Source organism: Myotis yumanensis, unplaced genomic scaffold (assembly GCF_028538775.1).
Source record: "Myotis yumanensis isolate MYYU_CA2020_CCGP unplaced genomic scaffold, mMyoYum1.0.hap1 SCAF_13, whole genome shotgun sequence".
Lineage (NCBI taxonomy): Eukaryota > Metazoa > Chordata > Mammalia > Chiroptera > Vespertilionidae > Myotis > Myotis yumanensis.
The window spans coordinates 58,508,987-58,533,582 of NW_027223764.1; the positions used below are offsets into that span (position 1 = coordinate 58,508,987).

Sequence of the window (24,596 nt, forward strand, 5' to 3'; positions counted from 1 at the left end):
TCAAGGGTAACAGTACCCATGTTGGATTTACAACCTATAGACTGTATTCCAAATAAATCAATTTTTCCATTAGGTGGGGTTTTCTTTCCTTATAGGCAACAGTTTTAAACTTAATATTTAAAGACCATTAGTTGATGGGGATTTCTGACAGTTAATGTATCTATTGCGCTTCTGTTAATTGTCTTCTCTGTGTCAGGAACCATCCTCTGCTGGGGAACTATAAGAGACTTAAAAACACACACATTGATTGCTTTGTTTTGTTTTTTGAAATGTTTTTTCATTTCCCAAAAATAGAGCAGAAACCAAAATCTCTTCTGCACTATATCATTCTCTTTGCTTTAAGCCAGCCTTGGGCAAACTATGGCCCGCGGGCCGGATCCAGCCCATTTGAAATGAATAAAACTAAAAAAGAAAAAGACCGTACCCTTTTATGTAATGATGTTTACTTTGAATTTATATTAGTCACACAAACACTCCATCCATGCTTTTGTTCCGGCCCTCCGGTCCAGTTTAAGAACCCATTGTGGCCCTCGAGTCAAAAAGTTTGCCCACCCCTGCTTTAAGCTCAGTACATTTTTTTCAGCATTTTCCTTTTCCAGAAACCATCAAGAAATGACAAACTGAAAATACACCAAACAATGCACTGCTGTAATAATTTAAGGAAGATAACGAAGAGAAGCAGTCTTGGTCTGGAAGTAGGGAAGGCTGTATAGAGATTTGAGTGGGGGGAGATCACTTATGAGAGAAGTAAAGGGTGGCTTCAGCCCAGGTCTGAGGTGCAACTGTGGGATGGGGTCCTGGGGACAGACTGTAAATCGTGAGAAGTAAGTTTTTGTGACATAACAAATGTTTATTTATTTATTTTTATCTCTTGTATTATCCTAGCCCCCTTCCTGACAGAGCTCTTAATATCCTTGGGATCCCTGAGTGATAGGGGTGCTAGAAGCATCATTTGTGCTAATAGTTGGTCTTTAACTTCATTTTCTGACACAGAGCTCCTAAGACCCTGTAATTTTATGGGTTATGGGTACATCTTTTAATCTAATGAGGCAACTCTTGGTGGGCTTCTGGTTGGTTTCAAGATGGTGCTAGTCACCAGAAAGGTGACCCTGGGGTTAAAATCCTGGGACTCTCAGCCCCACCTTCCACCTTCCGGTGGGGGAGAGGAGCTGGAGGCTGAGTTAATAATTCGTTATGCTTCTGTGATGGAGCCTCCATTAAAAATGCCTAAACTGCTGGGTTGGGAGAGCTTCCCAGTAGGCATTCATGTGCCAGGTTGATGGCATATTCCAACTTCTCAGGGACAGAAGCTCCTGTACTCAGGACCCTTTTAACAAATCAGTAAATGTAAGTAAAGTGTTTCCCTGAGTTCTGTGAGCCATTATAGCAAATTATCAAACCTGAGGAGGGGGTTGTGGGAACCTCCAGTTTGTAGCCACGTTGGGCAAAAGTGTGGGAACCCTGAGCACTCAGTACTGTAACTGAAATGAGGGGGAGGGAGGTCTTTTGGGAGTGAGCCCTTCACTTGTGGAGTATGCACCAACTGGGTCGTCAGTGTCAAAAGTGAACTAAATTACTAGTATAGAGAAGTGGAGAATTGCTGGTGTGGAAACCCCGTGCCATTTGTGTCAGTGTGGGAGCAGAAAGTTTTCCTTGGCAGTTTGCTGGACGGGTAATGCTGAACCTAGGAGGGCACAGAAAGCCAGCAGCAGTGGAACTGGGAATGATGTGACGTGATAGGTAAGGTCGGGGGAGATGAAAGTAAAGGACAGATAAGCCATTTTGAAGGAAGGTGGTATTACCCACCAGGAAGTATGTATGAGTTGAAGGGAAGAGTCAAAGATAACTCAAATTTCTAGCCTGAGGCACCAGTAGGGAAAATGGTGGGATCAGGGACAAAAAAATGTTTATGTAAGGAGAAAGGAATGGGGTTTGAAAATAAGGAAATCTGGTTTAAAGTGATCCTTAGGAACATTGGAAATACAGGCATATACTTCCTCAATCTTACCCTTGTAAAGTACTGTCTCTGCCTGTGGTGCCTGACCATATCTTGTCTCCCGCCCACCTATAATTCGTTTTCTCTCTTAAGATCTATCTCAAATATCAGCTAGACTTGTGAATAATTTATATGAAACTGGATATCAAAATTTCAAGCTTTTACCCCTTGGAACTCTTTTAGAGCAAGTTACTGTTATCTTTTGCTAAATGTTTTCGAACTTCATCAATTTGACTAGCATCATTTCCAAGACCTGTTTGGTATGAAGGTGTGACTCTAAGTTTACTGTTAGAATTATCAGAATAAGGAATCTATTAAAAATTAACAAGATTCTCCCTGTTAAAGTGCATGTTCTTTATTTCATTCATTGGGCCATAAGTTAAATATTTAAGCACAAGACAAAGCTATATATTCTATAGATATGTATGTACATAAATACAGGGAAATGATTTGGAAGGATACATATACACTTAAGTTGCTAAGAATGGTCACCCTAAGTGGTAATCTGGGGAGACTTCACCTTTTTCTGTGAGTTAGGAAATTATGTTAGTATTAAGTGAAAAAATTCTGAAAAGTGAGAATACAGTTGGAAATTGGATTTCTGGTGAATAAATCAAACCCTGTTAAAAGATACAGGTTCACATAATTTAAAAAACCTTTTGAATTTTCATGAATGTGTTTAATGATTCAGCATAAGAAACAATGGTGATTTGGTCGCTAGGAGCTTTTTTTGTATGTTTCTGGTTTTGTGTCAACTAGCAAAAGGAAAAACACTGGGGCCAATTCAAGTTGTGGTTTTCACTGACTCTTTCAAGCTGGTGTTTTCTTCATCACCATAGCAACTTCAGCTAGTTTTTGCTCTTGATTTTTAATTGTCCTAGAAAAACTTAGTGCACACCAATGGTTAGGCTCTTGAGGTTAGTAAGAAATATCTTTGGTAAGTAAGTTAAAAGGCAGAAATGCTTTGTGCTGTGTGTAGAAATTGACTATTTTGAGCTAACTGGCATGCATTTCATTAATGTTCTTCTGAGACACCTGCATACCAGTTAGCTCAAAACAGCTAATTTCTCTTGAATGAAAGGGATGATTTCAAAGTTCCCATTGCAAAGTAGGTACTTAATTCTATCACCAGCCCATCCTCCACCTTTACCAAGCTTGATAAATAATAAGCATTGCCATGGGTGGTTTTTCTTTAGTTTCTTTGAATTGAAAGCACAGATTACTCTGCTATTCATCAGAAAGTTGTCCTTGGTTTTAGACCCATTTCTAATGATAGAAGTCCTGTGGTCCACACCTGCGTAATCACCCCATTTGGTTTCTAGTTTAGCCAGCTTCTCATTGAAAATGCCAGCCCTGTTCAAGACTTAGCTGATTTCTTCCCACACATTCCTAATGCTGGTGTCAACAGAGGCTGACAAACAGTGCTCTACTAGTAAGACTAGGATGCCAAAACACAGAATTTACTTTCCATTTCTAGAATAAGAATTTTCTCCTTTCTCATTTATGTTCCTGTGTCCCATATGATCTTTGTTTGGCCCTGCTCAATTTTTTGTTGTTAATCCTTACCCCAGGACATTTTTCCCCATTGATTTTTAGAGAGTGAAAGGAAGGGAGAGAGAGACATTGATTGGATTGGCTGCCTCCAACATGTGCCCCCACTGGGGTAGGGATGGAGCCTACAAGTCCTTGACCAGAACCCAAGACCCTTCAGTCCACAGACCCAAGCTAGGGTGGTCCTGCTCACCTTTAGCCTTCTCTGCCACACTTCCTACCCCAACAGGAGGAAAGGCTTGGTTTTATAAAAAGTGAGAATATTCAGACTGCAAATATGACCTCCTTGGTTTATTTTGGTTTGAAATATTTTAAGGTTTTCTGGCTCTCTTGTATGTATGTGCATATTGAACAGCTTTGTCTTCAAATTGAGTATTGAGGTATTAGGCATCCAAAAATGCTAGGTTTTCCCTTTCTTGCAGAACTTTGAAGTATGTGTCGTATCATTTGCCCTTTAGTAGTCCAGTTCTGCTAATCCATTGAATTTACAATCTCAGTGGAGTGTATCTTTTTTGCAGTCACATTCTTAGTGTCCAGCAAAATATAAGAATTTTCAGGTGACAATATATTTTTAGTAATTGTCTTTGGTTTCCAATCCCAGAGGAGGAAGAGCAACTAGCTTCTCTGCATATAACTCCGTTATTACTGGAGTTTGTTTTGTCTCAAGTATTGCTACAGAGTATTTTATTTAAGGTAGTTTGAGACTTTGTGTTTTTCAGATTAACAGTTTAAGTAACTTACTAGCATATCTCCCAAGTTCCAGAAATAAAAACATTTATATGCCACAGATTAGTTGAAAATCTGTTTCTTCTTTAGCCCAGGCAGTGTCCCCTGCATTCGCCTCTGAGTCCACCCATGTCGGCCCAGCATGCTTCCTCTTTCCTGACAGCTCCTGCAAAAAAGGCTGTGGGGGGAGATATCTGATGCAGCTACTTCTTCCAAGTCTTGCCATTGAAATCTCTAAATGGGTGTGGCTAGGGAAGAAAATTTCACTTTACAAACCAGAGTTCCTGTGTTCTAACTATTGGAAACATGTTTTTTGTTCTACGTGCACAGTTTCTGACTCATCATTCCAGGATTTTTGCAATGAATTAGACATTTTATTTATACCCTTTTGTAGAAGGAGAGGTCTAGTTTCTAATTAACATTTATGTCTATAAGACAAGTTTCACCTGCTCTCCAAAAGCTATCAAAAAAATAGTGTTCCTATGAAACCTTTTATAAGCCAAAATGGTGTAAATCGAAGAAGCAGTTACCATTAATTTCCCCATCAATTTATATGGGGAAAAATTTGAGCACTCCCAGACCCAAAAAATAACAGACAGACCAAATAACACAAAACCTAAATAACACTAACATATTAAAAGCAGTGCCACTCACTGCTCTGGGTGTGTGCTGCCCCTGTAACACTCATTACAAAACATGCTGAACATTTTTCAGTTTTTCGTAAAAGTGAAAATTTCTTTGGATTTCTTTCTGTTAACCTAAACAGGCACTGGTGTAGGTCTTTCGTAAAAGTGAGGAGACATAACTCAAAACACAAGGGATGCCTATTGTATTAGTATTGCTATCTGACTTATGAGTATTAGTATTTCAAGACATTTTGTTTCCTGGTGAATATACTAATTATAAACACTGAGTAAGGGAAAGTAACATTTTCCCCCACTTAACACATTGCAGATGGATCATGAGAATTCTCACTGCATATTACACAGTGTTTTACAAAGTATCATACTTTAAAAAGACATTAGCTTGTAAGAACATGTAATAAATAACTTCAAAATGCAATGGATATTTAATTTTAAAACGTTTTTTGTACTCGTTCAATGGAAACTTATCTGGCCACTGAGTAAAGCTAGCAATAAAATTACTGGTCCGCAATGTGTTAAGACAGCAAGCAAAATTAAAATGACTTAGTGACTACTTCCATGGGCTCTAAAGGTAATGAAAAACGTGCTGTATGTGGAATAGGAGGAATACTAACTAATAGTAAGCTATCTTACTATCCCCATGAATTTATCTTGAGAAAAAAGGAAATCAAGGTTCATTAAGCCTCACACGCATTGTCCTGTGCAATCCTGACACGAAGCCGAGGAGCAGTGCTCGCACCTCCCCAGGTGAGCAGGTGCTCCCGGCCCGGCCCGCTGGGGCCCTGCTTAGGAAGAGCTGGACACTGCATCCAAGCCAGGCCCATGGCCTAACGCCATTTCCTCATTTCATTTAAAGACACAGTACTTGGGTTGTTTTGTTTTGTTTTTCTATGTAGAGGCTTGGAGGAGACAACTTGGTCTTCCCAGAAGATAAACCCTCTGCTTTGCTTTATGAGGCAGATAACAACGCCAGACCATGGACAGGTTGGGACCTGCACAGGCCTCAATGCAAATCCTTGGTCTTAATGTTATAAATGTCATTGTTTTCGTCTGTAGTATATTTTAGGTGCTAGTACTTTAGCTTTTCAATACTTTTTCATCTTCGCACTTCCGGTGAATTATGTAGAACTTACATGTATATCAGAATTTAGTGGCCCTGGCTTTTCTCTTTCCACCTTAAGTTTTAAGTGTCAAGAAATATTCATATATTATTCAACATGTGTTTGAGTGTCTAATACATGCCATTTCCTGTATGAAACATCAGGAATTAAAGCAGTAAATAAAGCAGTCTTCATGGGCAAGCCAGGAGGTCAACAAGTAGATAACAAAGTCAGTGGTAAAACATAAAGTAAGATAGAAGGGGCTAGAAAGTGGGGGTGTGGAAGAGGTGCTATTTTAAGTAGGATGGTCAGGGAGGGCTTCTTGGAATGAAAAGTTTGTAACAGGGACCTGAGAAATGGAGAAGGAAGCAAGGCTTTGCAGACATTGGCTATTTGCTAAAAAATAATAATACACCTGTTATTTCTCAGTCTTAGCATCTTAATAACAAGTTTATTCCACAGATGTTCTGAGAACCCATTCTATGTAAGATTCTAAGAGGTCACCTCTCTAAATGTAATCATTTTATTTTTCTAATAAACTACAGACACATGTTCAGCTTCAGAATTTGCTGTTTATGATCACATACACAATAGATAAAATTATCTTAAAACATAATTTATGTATAAATAGATGTTTTCTGAGACATAAGAAACTAGCTTTTAAAAATGACAAGGGAAGTTTCCTTAAACTGCCAATTCATTAGATATTAGATATATCTATCTGGAATTCTTTTTCTCCAGAATTCTTTGAGATGTCCTTGGGTCCCCCATTTCCTGTGCCTCTCAGTGGAAGTTGTACCCAGCTTCATCCAGATACCCTTGATGATGCACAAACACACACAGTGTCAGGGAGCCCCAACCAGTGCGCAAACACTCAGGCCTTCTTCCTTGGGGTTAAGAAGCAATGGACTATGGAGTGCACAACATGGCTTAACCCTACACAACTTAGAAGGGTGATTGATCAGGACTCCTAAAACCTAAGTGGTGGGCATACCTAACTTCTGTGTCCCCTCTACCAAACACCTATCCTTCTAAATACAGGGGCACTAAGACTTAAAGTTGCCTATCTGGTTGGCCACCCACCCATCCTTGCAGAAAGAGTGAAAAGAATTGCTTGTCCCCAGGAAGGAGAAATGGCTTTCTCAGCTCTCTCATTTCTTGGTTAAGAGAGGCTGGCAGTGGGTGAGGAGAGGAAGGTTCTCTGAATATACCCATTTGGAGCTAAAACCTCTATTTAGCCTCCTGATACCGAAGTTAGATCTGTCGTACTTGTTGACTATCCATTTGCCCATATCTTTATGTCGTCAGAAAGCAAATTCCTTGAACTCCCCACTACCAAATCACCCAAACCAAAAAGTAAAATAAAATAAAACTTTGAGTTAGTTGCATTCCTAAAAGTGTAAAAATCATTTATTTGAAGGTAATTTCTTTCTTGTGAAATCGTAGTTACTATAACTTCTTACTGGATTGTCAGTCACTGAAGGACAGGTTCTTATTCCTCTCTAAATCCCCAGGAACTCTATTTGATGCTCTTAGCTACTCCTGCCAGAGAGCAAAAGGGGCTTCAACACCAGTCTTTTTCTTTTTATCAGAATGCTTACACCCCACGTCAGTGCTCGTCCTGGAGTGGTTTCTGGGTGTCGACTTCGCAGCTTTCTCTCTGGCCTTTCATATTGACTTTTCATCGTTAGCTTCTTGGAAATAACCAGGGTGTAAAATGTAAAAAGAGGGGACATTTTCTATGTGTCGCATTATTTTTTAACCTGTTAGGATGTTCTAAATGCATTCCTTTCTTTCTCACTCCCCTCCCTTTTTTTAAACACTACAGGTATTCGTTACAGCACTGATGTGAGTGTAGATGAAGTGAAAGCTTTGGCTTCTCTGATGACATATAAGTGCGCAGTGGTTGGTAAGTGATCTCTTTTGTTGTTACCTAATGAGAGCTCTTTAGGGAAATACGTTTATTTACGAGGTTACTTTTAAGCTGTTGGAGAAATATATTTTATCAGAACTGATTTGTTTTGTTTCACAGTTTTGTTTCACAGTTCATTTCTTGGTTAAGAGAGGCTGGCAGTGGGTGAGGAGAGGAAGGTTCTCTGAATACACAAGGCTTACATCATTTTTTAATTAGTCTTAATTAAGATTTAGTCTTTTTTATATATATTTTTATTGACTTTTTACAGAGAGGAAGGGAGAGGGATAGAGAGTTAGAAACATCAATGAGAGAGAAACATCAATCAGCTGCCTCCTGCACACCCCCTACTGGAGATGTGCCTGCAACCAAGGTACATGCCCTTGACCGGAATCAAACCTGGGACCTTTCAGTCAGCAGGCCGACGCTCTCTCCACTGAGCCAAACCGGTTAGGGCAAGATTTAGTCTTTTTTAATGTTTTTAAAATTGATTTTAGAGGGAAAGAGAGAGAGAAAGATAAACATTGATCAGTTGCCTCCCATACACACCACAACCTGGGCATGTGCCCTGACCGGAATCAAACTGGCAACCTTTTAGTACATGGGGCGACATTCAACCAATAGAGCCACACCGGCCAGGGCTAGATTTAACCTGTTTTCAAATGGGGAACTTTTTATACCATCTAATTGGATTTTCTTTAAGTATAGACCTTTGTTTAAGGCCCTTTCCATATAATCTGGTGCATAATAGCAGAAGGAAAATAAGTATGCTATTTGCTTTCAGAAATAGTCAAGCACACTGATGAAGTATGCATTGTAACTTGCCTGGGTTTATAATTTCTGTTCATTAGAATTTTAAAGTGCAACATTTTAGAAGAGGTCAATATGGGTTTATTGCTTGAATTTTCTGAAATTAAAGCTTAAATCATGCACATCTTTGTAATGTTGCATAGTGCTTTCTTCCTTTTTAAGTTTGTTATCCTTTCTTTGGAATAACAACTTTCAGCCTTCTTTTTCAGATGTGCCATTTGGGGGTGCCAAAGCTGGTGTTAAGATCAACCCCAAGAACTATTCCGTAAGTATCACCATGACATCTGTGCATGTGGTGCATTGGCAAAGGACTTGAAATTACTAGGTGTCTATGCCCCCCTCCCCTAATACCAGTGAGGTTAATGGTCTCTGTTCCTTTTAAAAGGAATGGAAAAGCAAGTAAATAACTCGTTGAGTGTTTGCCATATAAAAGGTCATCTGCTTAATGTCAGTTTTCATACTTGGTTAAAAGGTAATTAATACCTTCATATTCTTAGGCACTTATATTTATATTTATAAGTTACTATGATCTGAGATTTGTGTATCAGGATCTCAAGATTCTAGTGATAAATATCTTACCTAATCTGATAAAAATCTTACTGTTTATGCTCAGTTCCAAGGTAATTAAGCTAGTTGTTGTTATGCTTTTCATAGTACCAAATTAACATCTGTACACAATCATAATAAATATGTGATTTTATTCTTTTAAAAATTTTCCCTTTAAATGAAAATAGACCATAGGGAGTGCTCATATGATTTTATATTCATAAAGAGAACAGGAACTAAGATTTGAGCCCTACTTCTGTTGTTTGTATAACCTAATTTTTGATCTCTCATTTCTTTATCTTTAAAATGCCTGCTTTATGAGTTCTGAAAAAAAAACAAGAAGCTATATGAAAATGTTCTATAAATAGAAAATATGATGCAACTAGCTTTTCTACAGGTGGCTTTCCTATCAAAGTCTTTTTTGTTGTTTTTGGTTTTTCTCTTTACAGGATAATGAGTTGGAAAAGATCACAAGGAGGTTCACCATGGAATTGGCAAAGAAGGGCTTTATTGGTATGTGTTGCCATGGAGGTTTCCACATAGAATGGGGCCATCTCAAAAGTAATTGTCTTAATTTGAACCGGTGCATGGATAGGGCTCCCTTCTTACTTTGAGAGAGAGATGGGTTCTGTGAGGAATATGGTGAGATACCCAGGCCTCTTTATGACACGTCTCTCGTAGGAAATTCCAGTTCCCAGTGTGCAGTTTGGACACCAGGAGAGGCTACTCCACCTCTTCTCCTTGGACACAGTGAAGGGTTCTGGTCCTCTAACAGCATTTTACAGTCTATTGTAACTTTCAGAAACACCGGGGCCATATTTTTAGGAACTAAATGATAACTGTATTATAAAAATTTTCACATCTGTAAAAGGCAGTTTTACAGTAGTAACCCTGATAGCAGTGAAAAATCTGGTGCCTTTTGAAATTGGAGGCTTAAGCATGCCTGTGTCTTCAAAGCAGTGGGCCAGGCCGACATGGGAGGCTCACACTGGTGGCTCCCTGCTGCCACTGGCTGATTTTGAGGGCTCCTGACATTCTTGTTGTTTGTTTCTGGGAGCTTTTGCCAGACTAAATTTCTGAAGGTACTGAATCCTCATTTGGTTGATGTTTTAGATCAGTGATGGCGAACCTTTTGAGCTCGGCGTGTCAGCATTTTGAAAAACCCTAACTTAACTCTGGTGCCATGTCACATATATCAATTTTTTGATAATTGAAACCATAGTAAAACAGATTTATATTTTTGATATTTATTTTATATATTTAAATGCCATTTAACAAAGAAAAATCAACCAAAAAAATGAGTTCGCATGTCACCTCTGACATGCGTGTCATAGGTTCGCCATCACTGTTTTAGATCATACTAATAATTACCTGTGTCATATGTTCTTTTTGAGAAATAGGAATATTCTTTTCTGTGATATATGAATATTCAGTCTTTAATTAGCAAGCACTGAGTCTATATATTTCTTTTCTTGTTCTAGAAATGTTTTCATTTGTTTTAATAAAATAAACCAAATTACTTACTAGAATGTTTGCCTTTTCAACATAGTCAAACTAAAGAAGACTAACAGGAAAGATCTACTTTTTCTCTATTCCTGTCCCTGTGATTTTCTCCCCAATATTCCCCCCTCTGTTCATAAATTCCTATGAACTTAAGATATCCCTATTGTGAAATTGGCCCTATTTTTTAGGGGGGAGGGGGAAGAAGGGTATGACTTAAATAAACTAATAAAAATAAGTATAGATCATACTAGAACTTGACTAGATTTGACCTATCGTGAATGTATTTCAAAGGCATTTGGATTCTTGGCATGCCTCCTCTTCTTGAACACCACTGTGGGCTTACACGAGTTAGTGAGCTGACTGCCTCCTGCACAGGAGTGCCTACTCATCCTGAGATTTGTGAATTGAAGTCATGTTCAGCCAATTGATAGTATTCAGAATTTTTTGTGTCATTTCCTCTTCTCTGAAATCTCAGAAGTATTTAATAGTCTTGAGTTATATTATACTTTATTAAGTTGTAGTTATTGCCCATTATCCAGAGTGTATTCAACTTAATTTTCTCTATATTGACAAGTATCTTATAGTTCCAAAGGTTAAAAAGTGATTCCTTGAAACACTGAAAGCTTAAGTACTAGCAATTTGACTTCTTTTGTGCAAAAGCCTCATTCCTTATTAACCCACAGTGCAACTAACCCGAACCTCTGGGCTAGCAAGCTTCGTAGCATAAGATGGAAGCAGGATTTCTCTCTCTCCCTCCAGGGCACAGAACTAGTCCTGGGAAAACCTGTGGAATTTAAGTTATTTCTCTTCTTTTCTGACTTCCCTCTCCACAGTTTCAGGTTGCAATTTTAACCCGAGTCTGACTCCTGGCCCTCTCACATTGGATGAGCTTTACAATTTCTGCAAAAAAAATTCAGCTGGGATGTTGCGAGGGATAGCATTGAATCTGAAAACAGTGGAGTGTTGCTATCAAAACCATATCAAGTCTTCCAGTCCATGAACACTGAATATTCCACTTGTTTAGGTCTTTGATTTCTTTCAGTGATATTTTATAGTTTTCAGAGTACAAGTCTTAAACTACCTTTTGAAAGTTTATTCATAAGTTTTTTATTCTTTTTGATATTCTAAGGAATATTAGTCTGCAGGATTCTTGTGAGGTCTTTTATTATTGTTGTTAATCCTCACCCAAAGATATTTTTAGAGAGAGTGGAAGGGAGGAGGAGAAACAGAGAGAAACACCAATCAGTATAAGAGACACATAGATTGGTTGTCGGAGCACTTGCCCCGACCAGGGCTGGGGATCAAGTGTACAACTGAGGTATGTGTCCTTGACCAGAATCGAACCCAGGACCCTTCAGTCCATAGGCCGGCGCTCTATCCGCTGAGCCAAACCGACTAGGGCTCTTGTGAAGTCTTTGATATCAGGATAGTAGAGGCCAATAGAATAAGTCAAGAAGTATTCTTTCCTCTCCTATATTTTTTTAATTTGTGAAATAGGATGTTAATTGTATGAATTTAGATATCCTCTTTATAAACTGTTAAGTTTACAATCTTTTACTTTGTAAAAAAAAAATACCCATGCAGTAACCTAATGTTCCCATTAGTGCCCTTTTGTCAGAGGATGAGGCTAGAATATAGCGTTACTCCTTCCAAGCATGAGAGTCGTGTGGGGTGAGGGTAGGTTTGGACATTTAGATTTCATGAGATTTATAAGATGCCTTAAAAAAGCTACCAGGGTATAGAGTTCCAGATTGAGTTGGGGAGGAGGGCAGAGTGAGAGAAGTAAACCGTGGTCATTTCAAAGTTGTCTTATACCAGTTTTTTATCCATTGCATCCTAACTTGTACAAAACAGTGCAGTGTCTAGGACCTTGGCCCCTGAAATGTAGAACCTTAAAATGTACCTTATATTGCTGGTTTAAAAGTAAATATTATAGAAAGAACTTGAATACAATTCTTAGAATGATCTTTATTTTGGAGAGACTTAATAGTTTAACCATTTTTTAAAAATATGTTTTTAATTGATTTCAGAGAGGAAGGGAGAGGTAGAGAGAGAAACATCAACGATGAGAGAGAGTCATTGATCGCCTGCCTCCTGCACCCCCCGCTCTGGGGATCAAGCCCACAACCAGGGCATGTGCTCTGACCGGGAATTGAACTGTGACCTCTTGGTTCATAGGTTGACGCTCAACCACTGAGCCACACCGGCCAGGCAGTTTAACCATTTTTTAAGTTGTGTTTTTCTTTTTATAAAGACAATGAGTTTTTTGTTTTGTTTTGTTTTTATTGTCTAAAGTTTTACCTATGTCTCCTTTTCCCCCCATTGCCCCTCCCCCACCCCACCCCCCCCAGCCATTCCCACCCCAGGCAAGCCCCCACTGCCCCAGTGTCTGTGTCCATTGGTTATGCTAATATGCATGCATACAAGTTCTTTGGTTGCTTTCTAACCCCCCACCTCCCCTACCATTTGTCTCTGAATCTATTTTTGTTCATCAAATTATGTTGCTCATTATATCCCACATATGAGTGAGTTTATGAGTGAGATCCTGTGATATTTGTCTTTCTCCGACTGGCTTATCTCGCTTAGCATAATGCTCTCCAGTTCCATCCATGCTGTTGCAAATGGTAAAAGTTCCTTCTTTTTTACAGCAGCATAGTATTTCATTGTGTAGATAGATATACTACAGTTTTTTAATCCACTCATCTGCTGATGGGCACTTAGGCTGTTTCCAAATCTTAGCTATTGTAAATTGTGCTGCTATGAACATAGGGGTGCATATATCCTTTCTGATTGGTGTTTCTGGTTTCTTGGGGACAATGAGTTTTTATTATTCAGTTGAAACAATATAGAAAGCTGTAAAAAAGAATGAAATCCAAAGAGTGAGCAAGTTTGTGCATATGTTTCCAAACTCTATACACATGTATGCATATGAGTTTGTGCATAGGTATTATACATAGAGACACAGAGAGATATATGTACATAGGAACATATACATGGTGTATGAAACCTGCATTTTTTTTCATGTCTGTTTTGGTGATGGTGCTAAGTCATTTACATGGGCATAGATCATCCTTTTATTCTCACTTTCTTTGGTAGAAGTATTTCTACATATTTCTGCCTTTACATATTTGAGTGAGCATCATTTAACACATTTTTTTTAATGTATTTTATTTGATTTCAGAGAGGAAGGGAGAGGGAGAGAGAAACATCAATGATGAGAGATAATCATTGATTGGCTGCTTCCTGCACATCCCCCACTGGGGATCGAGCCCGAAACCCGGGCATGTGCCCTAACTGGGAATTGAACCATGACCTCCTACTTGATAGGTCGACGCTCAACCACTGAGCCATGCCAGCCGGGCAACACATTTTTATCTGAATTTCACTGTGTATAGTCATTGATACCTATTGCTGCTTTTGAGCTAACTTGTTATTTTTGTTTACTGTGGTCTGAGGAATTGAAAGCCAAGGCCTAAAACTTTATGTACACCGAGTAAGCTTTGAATAGGTCAGAGCAGCATTCCATAATGTGTAAAAGTAATGTGGGCTTAACATAACTGCTTTAGCAATGTCCTTTTTCCTCCTTTTGTTAGCGGAGGAGATCTTACACCTGAGTAAGGTATGGTACCGTGCTCTCTCACACAAAAGTACTCTCTGCCCACAACAGCCCTCTTCATCAGAGCCGATGGCGTTGTTATCTGGCTGCAGTTTAAGGAACTGAGATCCCAAGACGGGACTGATTGCCAATGCCGGCACGTACAGAAGCCTATTGAGTGGCTTATACTGCACCTAAATGCCAGTGGAAGGAATTTCCATGTAACATTGTGTGTGTATAAATTTGGTAGTGAAACGTTTAGTAAATATCACCATAACTTCATTTCCTAAGTGAAATCTGAAGTTCCCTAGCCACAGTAGCTTTGTTAGAGAATTACAAAGGCCTTTGTGTTTGAGATGAGTTTATCTGCAAGACTGGTGCAATGCTTTTCCCTGTGCCCCCAGGTCCGGGCATTGACGTGCCTGCCCCAGACATGAGCACGGGTGAGCGAGAGATGTCCTGGATTGCGGACACCTATGCTAGCACCATCGGGCACTATGTGAGTACCCACCCAGAGGCCCCAGGGCTTCATTTGCTGTCTACAAGAAGGAACAAGTTGTGTTATATGTGAAAACGGAGAATTCACCGGGCTTTTCTCCTCTCCTTTAATCATACCTTGATTTGCATGTGATTTTACTTTGGTCTCTAGTCTTAAATCATAAATGTAGGGAACGTGGGTTGAGCTTTTTGCTTTATATGCCTCCCTATCCTGGATGCCGGGATGGTGCCCTCTGAGAGGGATCACCTACTGGGTGACTCACCTTCCTATTGAGGCAAATTGAGGCATAAGCAAATAAGGTGTGGAGATAGTGGGTGCAAGGATAGAGAGCTGTGGTTTCTGAAACAAGGCTTCCTGGGAGTGGTGTTTGGGTTAGAAGTTGTAAATGGGTGGAATTTGGACAGCGGGAGATTTGGGGAGTTGGAGTAGAGCTCAGATGGTCTGAGGAGAAGGCATATTTAGAAAGGTTGTAAGAGAGGGAAAAGGTACATGGACTAGGACAAAACTATGAAACCTTGGGGTTTTGTTCTCCCTGCTGGTCAGATGGGAGCCTTTGATGCTGACTCTTCCCTGGGGGAGGGCTGCAGGCAGTGTCGGGCTGCACTAGCAAAGGGAGAACCTCCTGCACAGGGGCTGGGGGCAGCATTGGCACCTGGCAGACATCAGTTTGGCAAGACTGGGTAGGACGTTGGAATCAAGGAAAAAGACCATGTCGAGTCGGAGAGAACCAGAAGGACTTGAGCAGAAGTGATGCCTCTGATACAGAACCCGAGAAGAAAACTAACTTTCTGTCCTTGAAAGGTATTAAACCCTGAAAAACAAACATTTAAGGAAAAGACATTCACTTAAAATATATGGAGCACCTACTACGTGCAAGGCTACGTGTAACAAGGTGCTCAGTACAATTGTGGTGAATGCCACAAGTTCCGATGCTGTGGAAAGAACAGTGGGAGCCTGGCCACGTCTAGGAGATCAGCTTAGAGAGGCCTTCTTTAAGGATGAGTAGGCGTCAACTAAGTAAGGGAGGGGGAGGGTAGAAGCGGAAGGACGGGCCTGGGTGACAGTTCGCACGTGCAGGAGGTGGCTTTGGAGGAGACCATGGTGGCCAGAGTAGAGAGCGAGATTGTAGGGCCTGAGAGAGGTCCCCAGAGCAGGGTCAGACCAGATTATTTGGTCTCTGTCCTGCATGCAGAGGGAACTAATGCAGCACTAATTGGAGTGAGTGTGTGACACAGCTCAGTGTGCCTTTGAAGCTTCACTCTGTGTGTGGTAGCGAATGGGATTGTTGGGGGGCGGGAGCCTGTAACGAGCCCAGAAAGACAGTGATGTTAGCCCGTCCTAGCATTGGAGTTACTGAAGGGAAGAAAGCACTCAGTTATAAAGAATGAGTTGTGGGTGTTGGGGAGGGGGGGTTTCTGAAGAGAAACCAGTTCAGCAACTGGCTTGTCCTGGAGCCAGTGCAGGGGCAGGGGCAGTGGAGAGGGGGAGTGGGGCAGGGGCAGTGGAGGGGGGAGTGGGGCAGGGGCAGTGGAGAGGGGGAGTGGGGCAGGGGCAGTGGAGAGGGGGAGTGGGGCAGGGGCAGTGGAGAGGGGGAGTGGGGCGTGAAGAGTAGTTTCCACACTTGAAGAAAAACGGAAGACAATTAGAAAGATGGCTGTTGTCCCACGAGGAAGATGTTTGTTGTTCGCAGAGATCAGTCTGGATCCCTGGGTGCAATCTGTAGGGGGACATGGGCATGCAGCCTGGATTCTAGATTGGCTCCTTCGCACACCAGCTCTGACCTGTGGCAGTGCCTCCACTTCCTCCTCTGTCACATGGCAATAATAATACTACTTCCTTCATGAGACAGCCATGAGAATGAAATGAATAACCATATACTGCCCTTAGCACAAAGGAGTGTTTATATTTATAAATACTGTACCAGGTCAGTTACATAAATCCCCTGAAATAAAACAGCAGTATGAGACATTTATATGACAAAGAATTTGGTTTGACTGTCATTCCCAAATAGGATCTTTTTTTATAAGTGAATTTATTCAATAACAAATTTACAACATAAATGAAATGGATGAATTCCTAAAAAAATTTTTTTAAGGTGACACAAGATGGAATAGAAAATTTGAAGAGCCACAAAGCTAATAAAAAGTAGAGGTTATGCCCTACCTGGTTCAGCTCAGTAGATAGAGCATCAGCCTGTGGACTGAAGGGTCCCAGGTTCGATTCCAGTCAAGGGCACATGCCCGGGTTGCAGGCTCGATCCCCAGTAGAGGGCATGCCAGAAACAGCCCATCAATGATTCTCTCTTATTGATGTTTCTAGCTCTCTCTCCATCTCCCTTTCTGAAATCAATAAAAATATTTTTAAAGTAGAGTTTATTATTTATAAAAAGCATAAATAACATCTTTTCATAAGGAAAACACAAGGCATGGGTGATTTTACGGGCAAATTCAACCAAGAATTTTAGAAGTGCCAGTCTTACATGTCACCTTTTGTGTTCAGTGAGCTCTGGGTATGATCTCTTGTTCTTATATATATTTTTAATTGATTTCAGAGAGGAAGGGAGAGAGAGAGAAACATCAATGATGAGAGAGAAACATCCATCGGCTGCTTCCTGCACACTCCCTACTGGGGATCAAGCCCGCAACCCAGGCATGTACCCTGACCAGGAATCGAACCGTGACCTGGTTCATAGGTCTACGCTCAGCCAGGCCTCTTGTTCTTTTTAAGCAAGACGCTAGATTGAAGAGTGCAGAGTAGTGGACAAGGATATTGGTTATTCATAGCTCATTCCCCGTGGTGACAGCAAAAGGATGTTTGTGAGGCATTGCCAACTGAAACCTGAGGCTGTTCTAATAAAGATTTTTCCTTAAAATGATCGGAAATTCAAAATCGGGACAATAAGGAAGCATAGTTTTGTTATTTCCAGGCGTGAACCTGAACCACACGGCTCCTGTTGTCTAGCCCCACCTGGAAGAGCCAGTGTTCTCCCTGGGCTTCCAGGGCAATTAGGTTTGCTGGGGGCCAGGACTGGCACCATGCCTGTCGGTGCTGGCATTCGCATTTCCACTGTTTAAAGCACTTGGCACTAGGCTTGCAGTTCTGCATTTCTAAGTGTTCATTATTCATGGGAGAGACTGTGGGAAAATTAGTTCTGTAAATCACTTTACAAGACTGCTGTTTTTTCTTCATTAATTTTTTTCTTTCTGTTGGCATTTATACGAGTAATACAGTTCTCAGTCCTCCCTGTAAAAATATTTAAACAATACAGAAAAACACCAAATCACTTTTTAACTCATCAAGCTAGGATATCTATTGGGCGGTAGGGGTAAGTTGTGAAGTAAGGCACTTTATCTTGTTTCACATGGGTAGCAAATTGCCTTAAGCTTATTAAATAATTTGTACCTTAGCCATCATGTAAGATGCTTTCTTCATTTTTATTGATTTTCTGTGTATAACTGGACTGCCCAGTTTCTTGTCTCACTAATCCAATTTGTCTATTCTTCCTTGAAGTAGAATTTCTAGGTTAGTAGGTTTTCTTATTTTGGTAACTATTCCATGTTGCCCCGAATTATTTTGTTCTCAGTAATACAGAACTGAGAACTGTATTACTTGTATAAATGCCATTTTTTTCCTTGAGTACTTTTGTTGGCCCACTTCTTTTATATATATATATATTGATTGATTGATTGATTGATTGATTTCAGAGAGGAAGGGAGCGGGAAAGATGGAAACATCAATGATGAGAAAAAATCATCCATCAGCTGCCTCCTCCACACCCCCTACTGGGGATCGAGCTGCAACCCGGGCATGTGCCCTTGACCAGAATCGAACCCGGGACCTTTCAGTCCGAAGGCCAACACTCTATCCACTGAGCCAAACCAGCTAGGGCCCACTTCTTTTTAGGCAAACTTGAGTTTATTTGTTTTTAAGTGTTTTTTTAAAAGTAGTATTTTATTGAATTTGTAGATTAGTTTGACAGAAGAATATCTTTACAACATTGAGCCTTCCCATTGAAGAGCACCATAATGCCTCTTCCTTCAAAGCTCTGTTTTGGTGATGTACTCAAGTTTTAATGGTAGATTTTAAGACACTTAAGGCTTGAATGTATCCTAAGTAGGATATAAGTATTTGTTGAAAGAATAATACTTTGTTATATTTTCATTAATTTCAGGGAGGAAGGGAGAAAGAGAAACATCAATTATGATAATCATTGATTGGCTGCCTCCTGCTGCCTCCACTGGTGGTTGAGCTCTAACCCCAGCATGTGCCCTGACCAGGAATCGAAGTGTGACCTCCCCTAAGCCACGCTGGCCCTGGCCGGCCAGGGATAATACTTTAAAAAAATTTTTTTTGTTGTTGATTTCAAAGAGTGATACACATTGATTGGTTGCCTCCTGCACACACCCTGACCAGGCCAGGAATGGAGCCTGCAACCTAGGTACATGCCCTGACCGGAATCGAACCTGGGACCCTTCAGTCTGCAGGCTGACGCTCTATCCACTGAGCCAAACCGGCTAGGGCAGGAATCATACTTTTAAGCTATTAAAAATACTATCTGGCCCTGGCCAGTGTAGCTCAGTTGGGTGTCGTCCCATGCACCAAAAGGTTGCCAGTTCGATTCCCAGTCAGGGCATATGGCTGGGTTGTGGGCTTGATCAATGTTTCACTCTTGCATCGATATTTCTCTCTCTCTCTCTCTCTCTGAAACAATCAATAAAAAAAAGAGAATACTACCTATTTTTGTGACATTATATTTGTACTTTAGGAATCTAGTTAAATTCCTAACGCCCTGTTCCTCCCATTGGAAATATTAGTCTGGGAACAGAAATCTGAAAGAGTGAGTCGTGTGCCTCTTGATGTCACTCCTAAAGAGCGTATTTTAGTTGCATGCGAATGTGTTTGGCTCTATCCTTGACTCCATTGGTTCATCGTAGGAAATTCTCCTGAGGTGTCATCTCTGAAGCCCTGGCTTTCTCTTGCAGGATATTAATGCCCATGCCTGTGTCACTGGCAAGCCCATCAGTCAAGGTGGGATCCACGGACGGATCTCTGCTACTGGCCGAGGAGTTTTCCATGGAATCGAAAACTTCATCAATGAAGCCTCTTACATGAGCATTTTAGGAATGACACCAGGGTTTGGAGATAAAACATTTGTTGTTCAGGTAAAAGTTTTTGTTTCTTAAAGAATAACTTATAAGTTGTTTTTAGATTTGCAGTTTTTAAAATTTGATTATTTTTAATCTCTTAAGTTTTAGAATGGTTGTTTTCAGAATACTACACCCTTTATTGTGTGAGCTTTGGTATGATTATGTGACTAGAAGCAATTTAAGTATCTCTAGGATACATATGAAGCTATCACCAACTTCATTTTGTTTTTTAATATGTTTTTATTGATTGGCTGCCTCCTGCATGCCCCACACTGGGGATCGCGCCTGAAACCCGGGCATGTGCCCTGGCCAGGAATCAAATTGTGACCTCCTGGTTCACAAGTTGACACTCAACCACTGAGCCACACCAGCGGGGCATCACCAACTTCTTTTGATCGGTATTTAAAAAATGAAACTGTATCCACAAGGGGAAATTACTTAAACTATTAGGGGTACACAGAAAGAATTTGTTTGGTATTTGATTATTTTACTTAAAGGAATTAAGTTGAATGTTACTTTAAAATAGAAGTCATATTCCTCCCAATTAGTGACTTACCTTTTTAGTACCAAAGGACATCTGGTCATGAGGGACCTGGGTGGTATGGTTGGCACCACTATCATTTCTTTATAACTCACCAAGGCTGCACTGACTAAACCAGGGGTGGGCAAACTTTTTGACTCGAGGGCCACAATGGGTTCTTAAACTGGACCGGAGGGCCGGAACAAAAGCATGGAAGGAGTGTTTGTGTGAACTAATATAAATTCAAAGTAAACATCATTACATAAAAGGGTACGGTCCTTTTTTTTTTTTTAGTTTTATTCATTTCAAACGGGCCGGATCCGGCCAGCGGGCCGTAGTTTGCCCACGGCTGGACTAAACTCCTTCAGGTCTCATTATCACAGACAACAAAGGGTTGGGTTCCTCATTGCTAAACATAGAAATTTATTGTTGAAGGGAAGCCATTTAGTCCATTGTTTCTTTTGGCAAAAGGATTTTGAGAATTTCTTTTAGCAGAATGTCAAGTTGCATTGGACAGAGTATAACTTACCATCTGTCTGTAGTAGGAAGTTGCTTTTTTGTGTGTCATACGTAATTATTCTTTACAGGGATTTGGTAATGTGGGCCTGCACTCTATGAGATATTTGCATCGCTTTGGTGCTAAGTGCGTTGGTGTTGGTGAATCTGATGGGAGTATATGGAATCCAGATGGCATTGACCCAAAGGAACTGGAAGACTTCAAATTGGTATGTTAAAGCTAATATCTGAGCAGTTGAATGTCCTGAATATTGTCAAGTTTTGCAATAGCTTTATTTAAATCTATTTCCATTGCTTGCTTTTTTAAAATGTAACTTTTTTTTTTAAAATATATTTTATTGATTTTTTACAGAGAGGAAGGGAGAGTGATAGAGAGAAACATCGATCAGCTGCCTCCTGCACATCCCCCACTGGGGATGTGCCCGCAACCAAGGTACATGCCCTTGACCGGAATCGAACCTGGGACCCTTCAGTCCGCAGGCCGACGCTCTATCCACTGAGCCAAACCGGTTAGGGCTAAAATGTAACTTTAAAGATAACTTTGTCTTCATATAATTTGGCACTAAATGTAAGCATTTAAACTCTGGTGCAGCTATTAATTCTGATATTCAATCAATTACAGCAACATGGATCAATCCTGGGTTTCCCCAAGGCAAAGGTTTATGATGGGAGCATCTTAGAGGCCGACTGTGACATACTGATCCCTGCTGCCAGTGAGAAGCAGCTGACCAAGTCCAATGCACCCAGAATCAAAGCCAAGGTAAAAGCAGAATAGAGACTGTCCGACCTTCCTAATGGGATGCTATTGAAGGTCGAGGAAGTGCGCATCTTGGGTATCCTCTTTTTTGTTTGTTTGTTTGCGGCTTTATTGGGATATATAATACACATACCAGACAGTTCACCCAAGTGTAGAATTTAATGGCTTTTAGTATATTCAGAGTTGTGCAACCATCACCGTGGATTTCCTTTTAAACCAAATTTCCAAAAAGTAGTTATGGAAATCAAAAGGTGAAAAAATAGTTTTATATACTTTAGAGCAAAGTGACTTTATTGACTTTGGAGAGAGGAAGGGAGAGAAACATCAACGTGAGAGAAAAACATTGATTACTTGCCTCCTGCACACGCCCCAACCAGGAACCCACAACCTTTTGATGTACGGCTCCAATCAGCTGAGCCACACCGGCCAGGATGACTTTTATTAATTTGATTAAACTGGAATTACTCGTTCCTACAACCTCCTACCCATACGTGCACATCTCTTGGCACTCAGTGAGGGGATTTGGTGGTGGCGGCGGCATTCCTATGTGTCCCTGACTTACAGATCATCGCTGAAGGTGCCAATGGGCCAACAACTCCAGAAGCGGATAAGATTTTCCTGGAGCGGAACATCATGGTTATTCCAGTAAGTCATCTGTTTGCCAGTTTTTAGATATGCTTGGAATCATAATTGTTTTTGTAAGGAATTGTGGGAGGGAGGATCATTAGTTTCCCAAGCTGTTAGTGAATTCATCTTTAGTTTGTGTTTAAGAAAATAAAATAGAAGCATGATTATTAGTATAGTAAGCCTGTCAATTTTCATCTGAGCATTTTCTTCTAGCTTCAAGTTCTTTCTTGAGTATGTATTTAGCCTTCTTTAGAACCTGGTTATATAAGTGTGTATTGTGCTAGACTATTCTAACTTAAAATTAAAGATTGCTTTTTCCACCCTTACCATATGCATTTCAAATGTCCCTGCAGCTTTGCTCAGAAAGCTAATGTGAGGAACATGTTTTCAGTGGATAAGCGTGGGGTCAACACCAACAGGTTATTGACAATTGGAAGTTAGTGTGGATTTAGGGATCATTTTAAAGAACCCCTTTGCTGAAAGCACTTAAAAATTCAATTTCACAGAACTAGACTGCCTTCGGTGGTAGAGGGAATGCTGCTCTTCTGGGGAGATTCCCCAGACAGTCCAGCCCACGGGAGTGGGCAGCAGTTTTGTCAGGAAACTGTTTCGGTGGAGAAGAAACTCTAACCATAGCTGATTAAATGCTTGATTAGTAAAATAAAAAAATCAACTCGGATGGATTGGAAAGGGGGGTTGTTAAATTTAAGTGTGAAGTTCTAAGATATCTAAGATGTATTTGGAAAGGTTGACACTTAATCTGCTTTGATACTAAAATTGAGCTCTTAGTTTATTGTAAGCTTTTATCTAAAAATCATCATCTTATATCTTTGGCATCTTCCTGACAAATTTTTGTCTGTAGGATCTCTACCTGAATGCCGGGGGAGTTACAGTGTCTTACTTTGAGTGGCTGAAGAACCTAAATCATGTCAGCTATGGCCGTTTGACCTTCAAATATGAAAGGGATTCTAACTACCACTTGCTCAGTAAGTTCTGATGATCTTGTTCTCCAAAAATAATCTTTTGGGCCAGCTAGAAGGCTGGACAAAGCTTAAGACCAGTTTCCTTTTTATAATTCTAAAGAACATAAATTAATTTCAGTATAGAAAACTATATTATTTTGCTTATGAGTCTTAGACCAAAAATATACAATTTCTTTATCAATATATTAGCTTCCTTATTTATATCCAAATGTTTGTTTTATAATGTAATATTCCAAGAACATAATCTACAAGTTAGTAATAATAAAGAGCATCAGTTTAAACTGGGGGCTCCTATTGGTGTGCATCCCGTTTCTGCCTCTGGTTGCTCTGAGTAAAGGCCTGTGTAGTGGTGAGAATGTTTTAGTCTTCTGATGGAGAAGACTGTTTTTCTTGGACAAGAGTAGGCTCCAGGGCTAACAGTAGGATTTTCATGAGGCTGAAATAAGACCAAGACCTCCAACTGAGTGCCTTTACTCAGCCTGCTCAGAATTGGGGTGAAGTGACCCATCTATTTCCGTTTCTTTCCCTCAGCATTTTCTTTTCTTAAAGAGCCAAGGAAAAACCCTGGTAATGGGTGTTATGGAAACAGAGCAGTGACCTAAATTCACTTTACATAGGAATTTGGCCAAGCACTTTATCCTTTTAAATGATTAACCCTTTCATATCATTAATGTTGAAGGTTTCTAAAACTCTTGGTTTTGGGATTGTGAATATATTTGGGGACAGCTGTTGCTGCTGCTTGACTTTTTCTGATGGCATGGTCTTCTCTTCTCTTGGCTTTTCATAGTGTCAGTTCAGGAGAGTTTGGAAAGGAAATTTGGGAAGCATGGTGGAACTATTCCTGTTGTGCCCACATCAGAGTTCCAAGACAGGATATCGGTGAGTGCTTGGGACAGTCCCATTTTCCACACACTGCATGCTCTGTAGACTCAGGTCTACATGAAAGTCTACATGAAAGTCATCGTAGGACTTGGAAGAATCCCAGTTCAAAATAAGTAACTAGTGGCTCTTCTGCTTGTGGCACCTTGACAATGCTGACGGCTCCACAGTGGTGCTAATGTAATGGCAAAGCATTACTGCGAATTTAACTCGGTTAAGCTTCAGAGAAATGGAAATGAAAATAAAAATTAGAACTATGAAAAATTAGAATTGCTATATGGGTAA

At 40.3% G+C, this 24,596-nt stretch overlaps 1 protein-coding gene across 1 annotated transcript in view; it reads left to right on the forward strand.

The window, feature by feature from the left end:
- The window catches only part of GLUD1 (glutamate dehydrogenase 1), a 44,278-nt gene that overhangs the window by 4,655 nt on the left and 15,027 nt on the right, over positions 1-24,596 (forward strand). The window contains exons 2-11 of the mRNA XM_070433195.1: positions 7,846-7,926; positions 8,949-9,004; positions 9,735-9,798; positions 14,788-14,882; positions 19,865-20,044; positions 21,137-21,274; positions 21,688-21,825; positions 22,387-22,467; positions 23,312-23,435; positions 24,220-24,311. Of these exons, the coding sequence (XP_070289296.1) occupies positions 7,846-7,926; positions 8,949-9,004; positions 9,735-9,798; positions 14,788-14,882; positions 19,865-20,044; positions 21,137-21,274; positions 21,688-21,825; positions 22,387-22,467; positions 23,312-23,435; positions 24,220-24,311 (1,049 nt within the window). The remainder of the gene's footprint in view (positions 1-7,845; positions 7,927-8,948; positions 9,005-9,734; positions 9,799-14,787; positions 14,883-19,864; positions 20,045-21,136; positions 21,275-21,687; positions 21,826-22,386; positions 22,468-23,311; positions 23,436-24,219; positions 24,312-24,596) is intronic.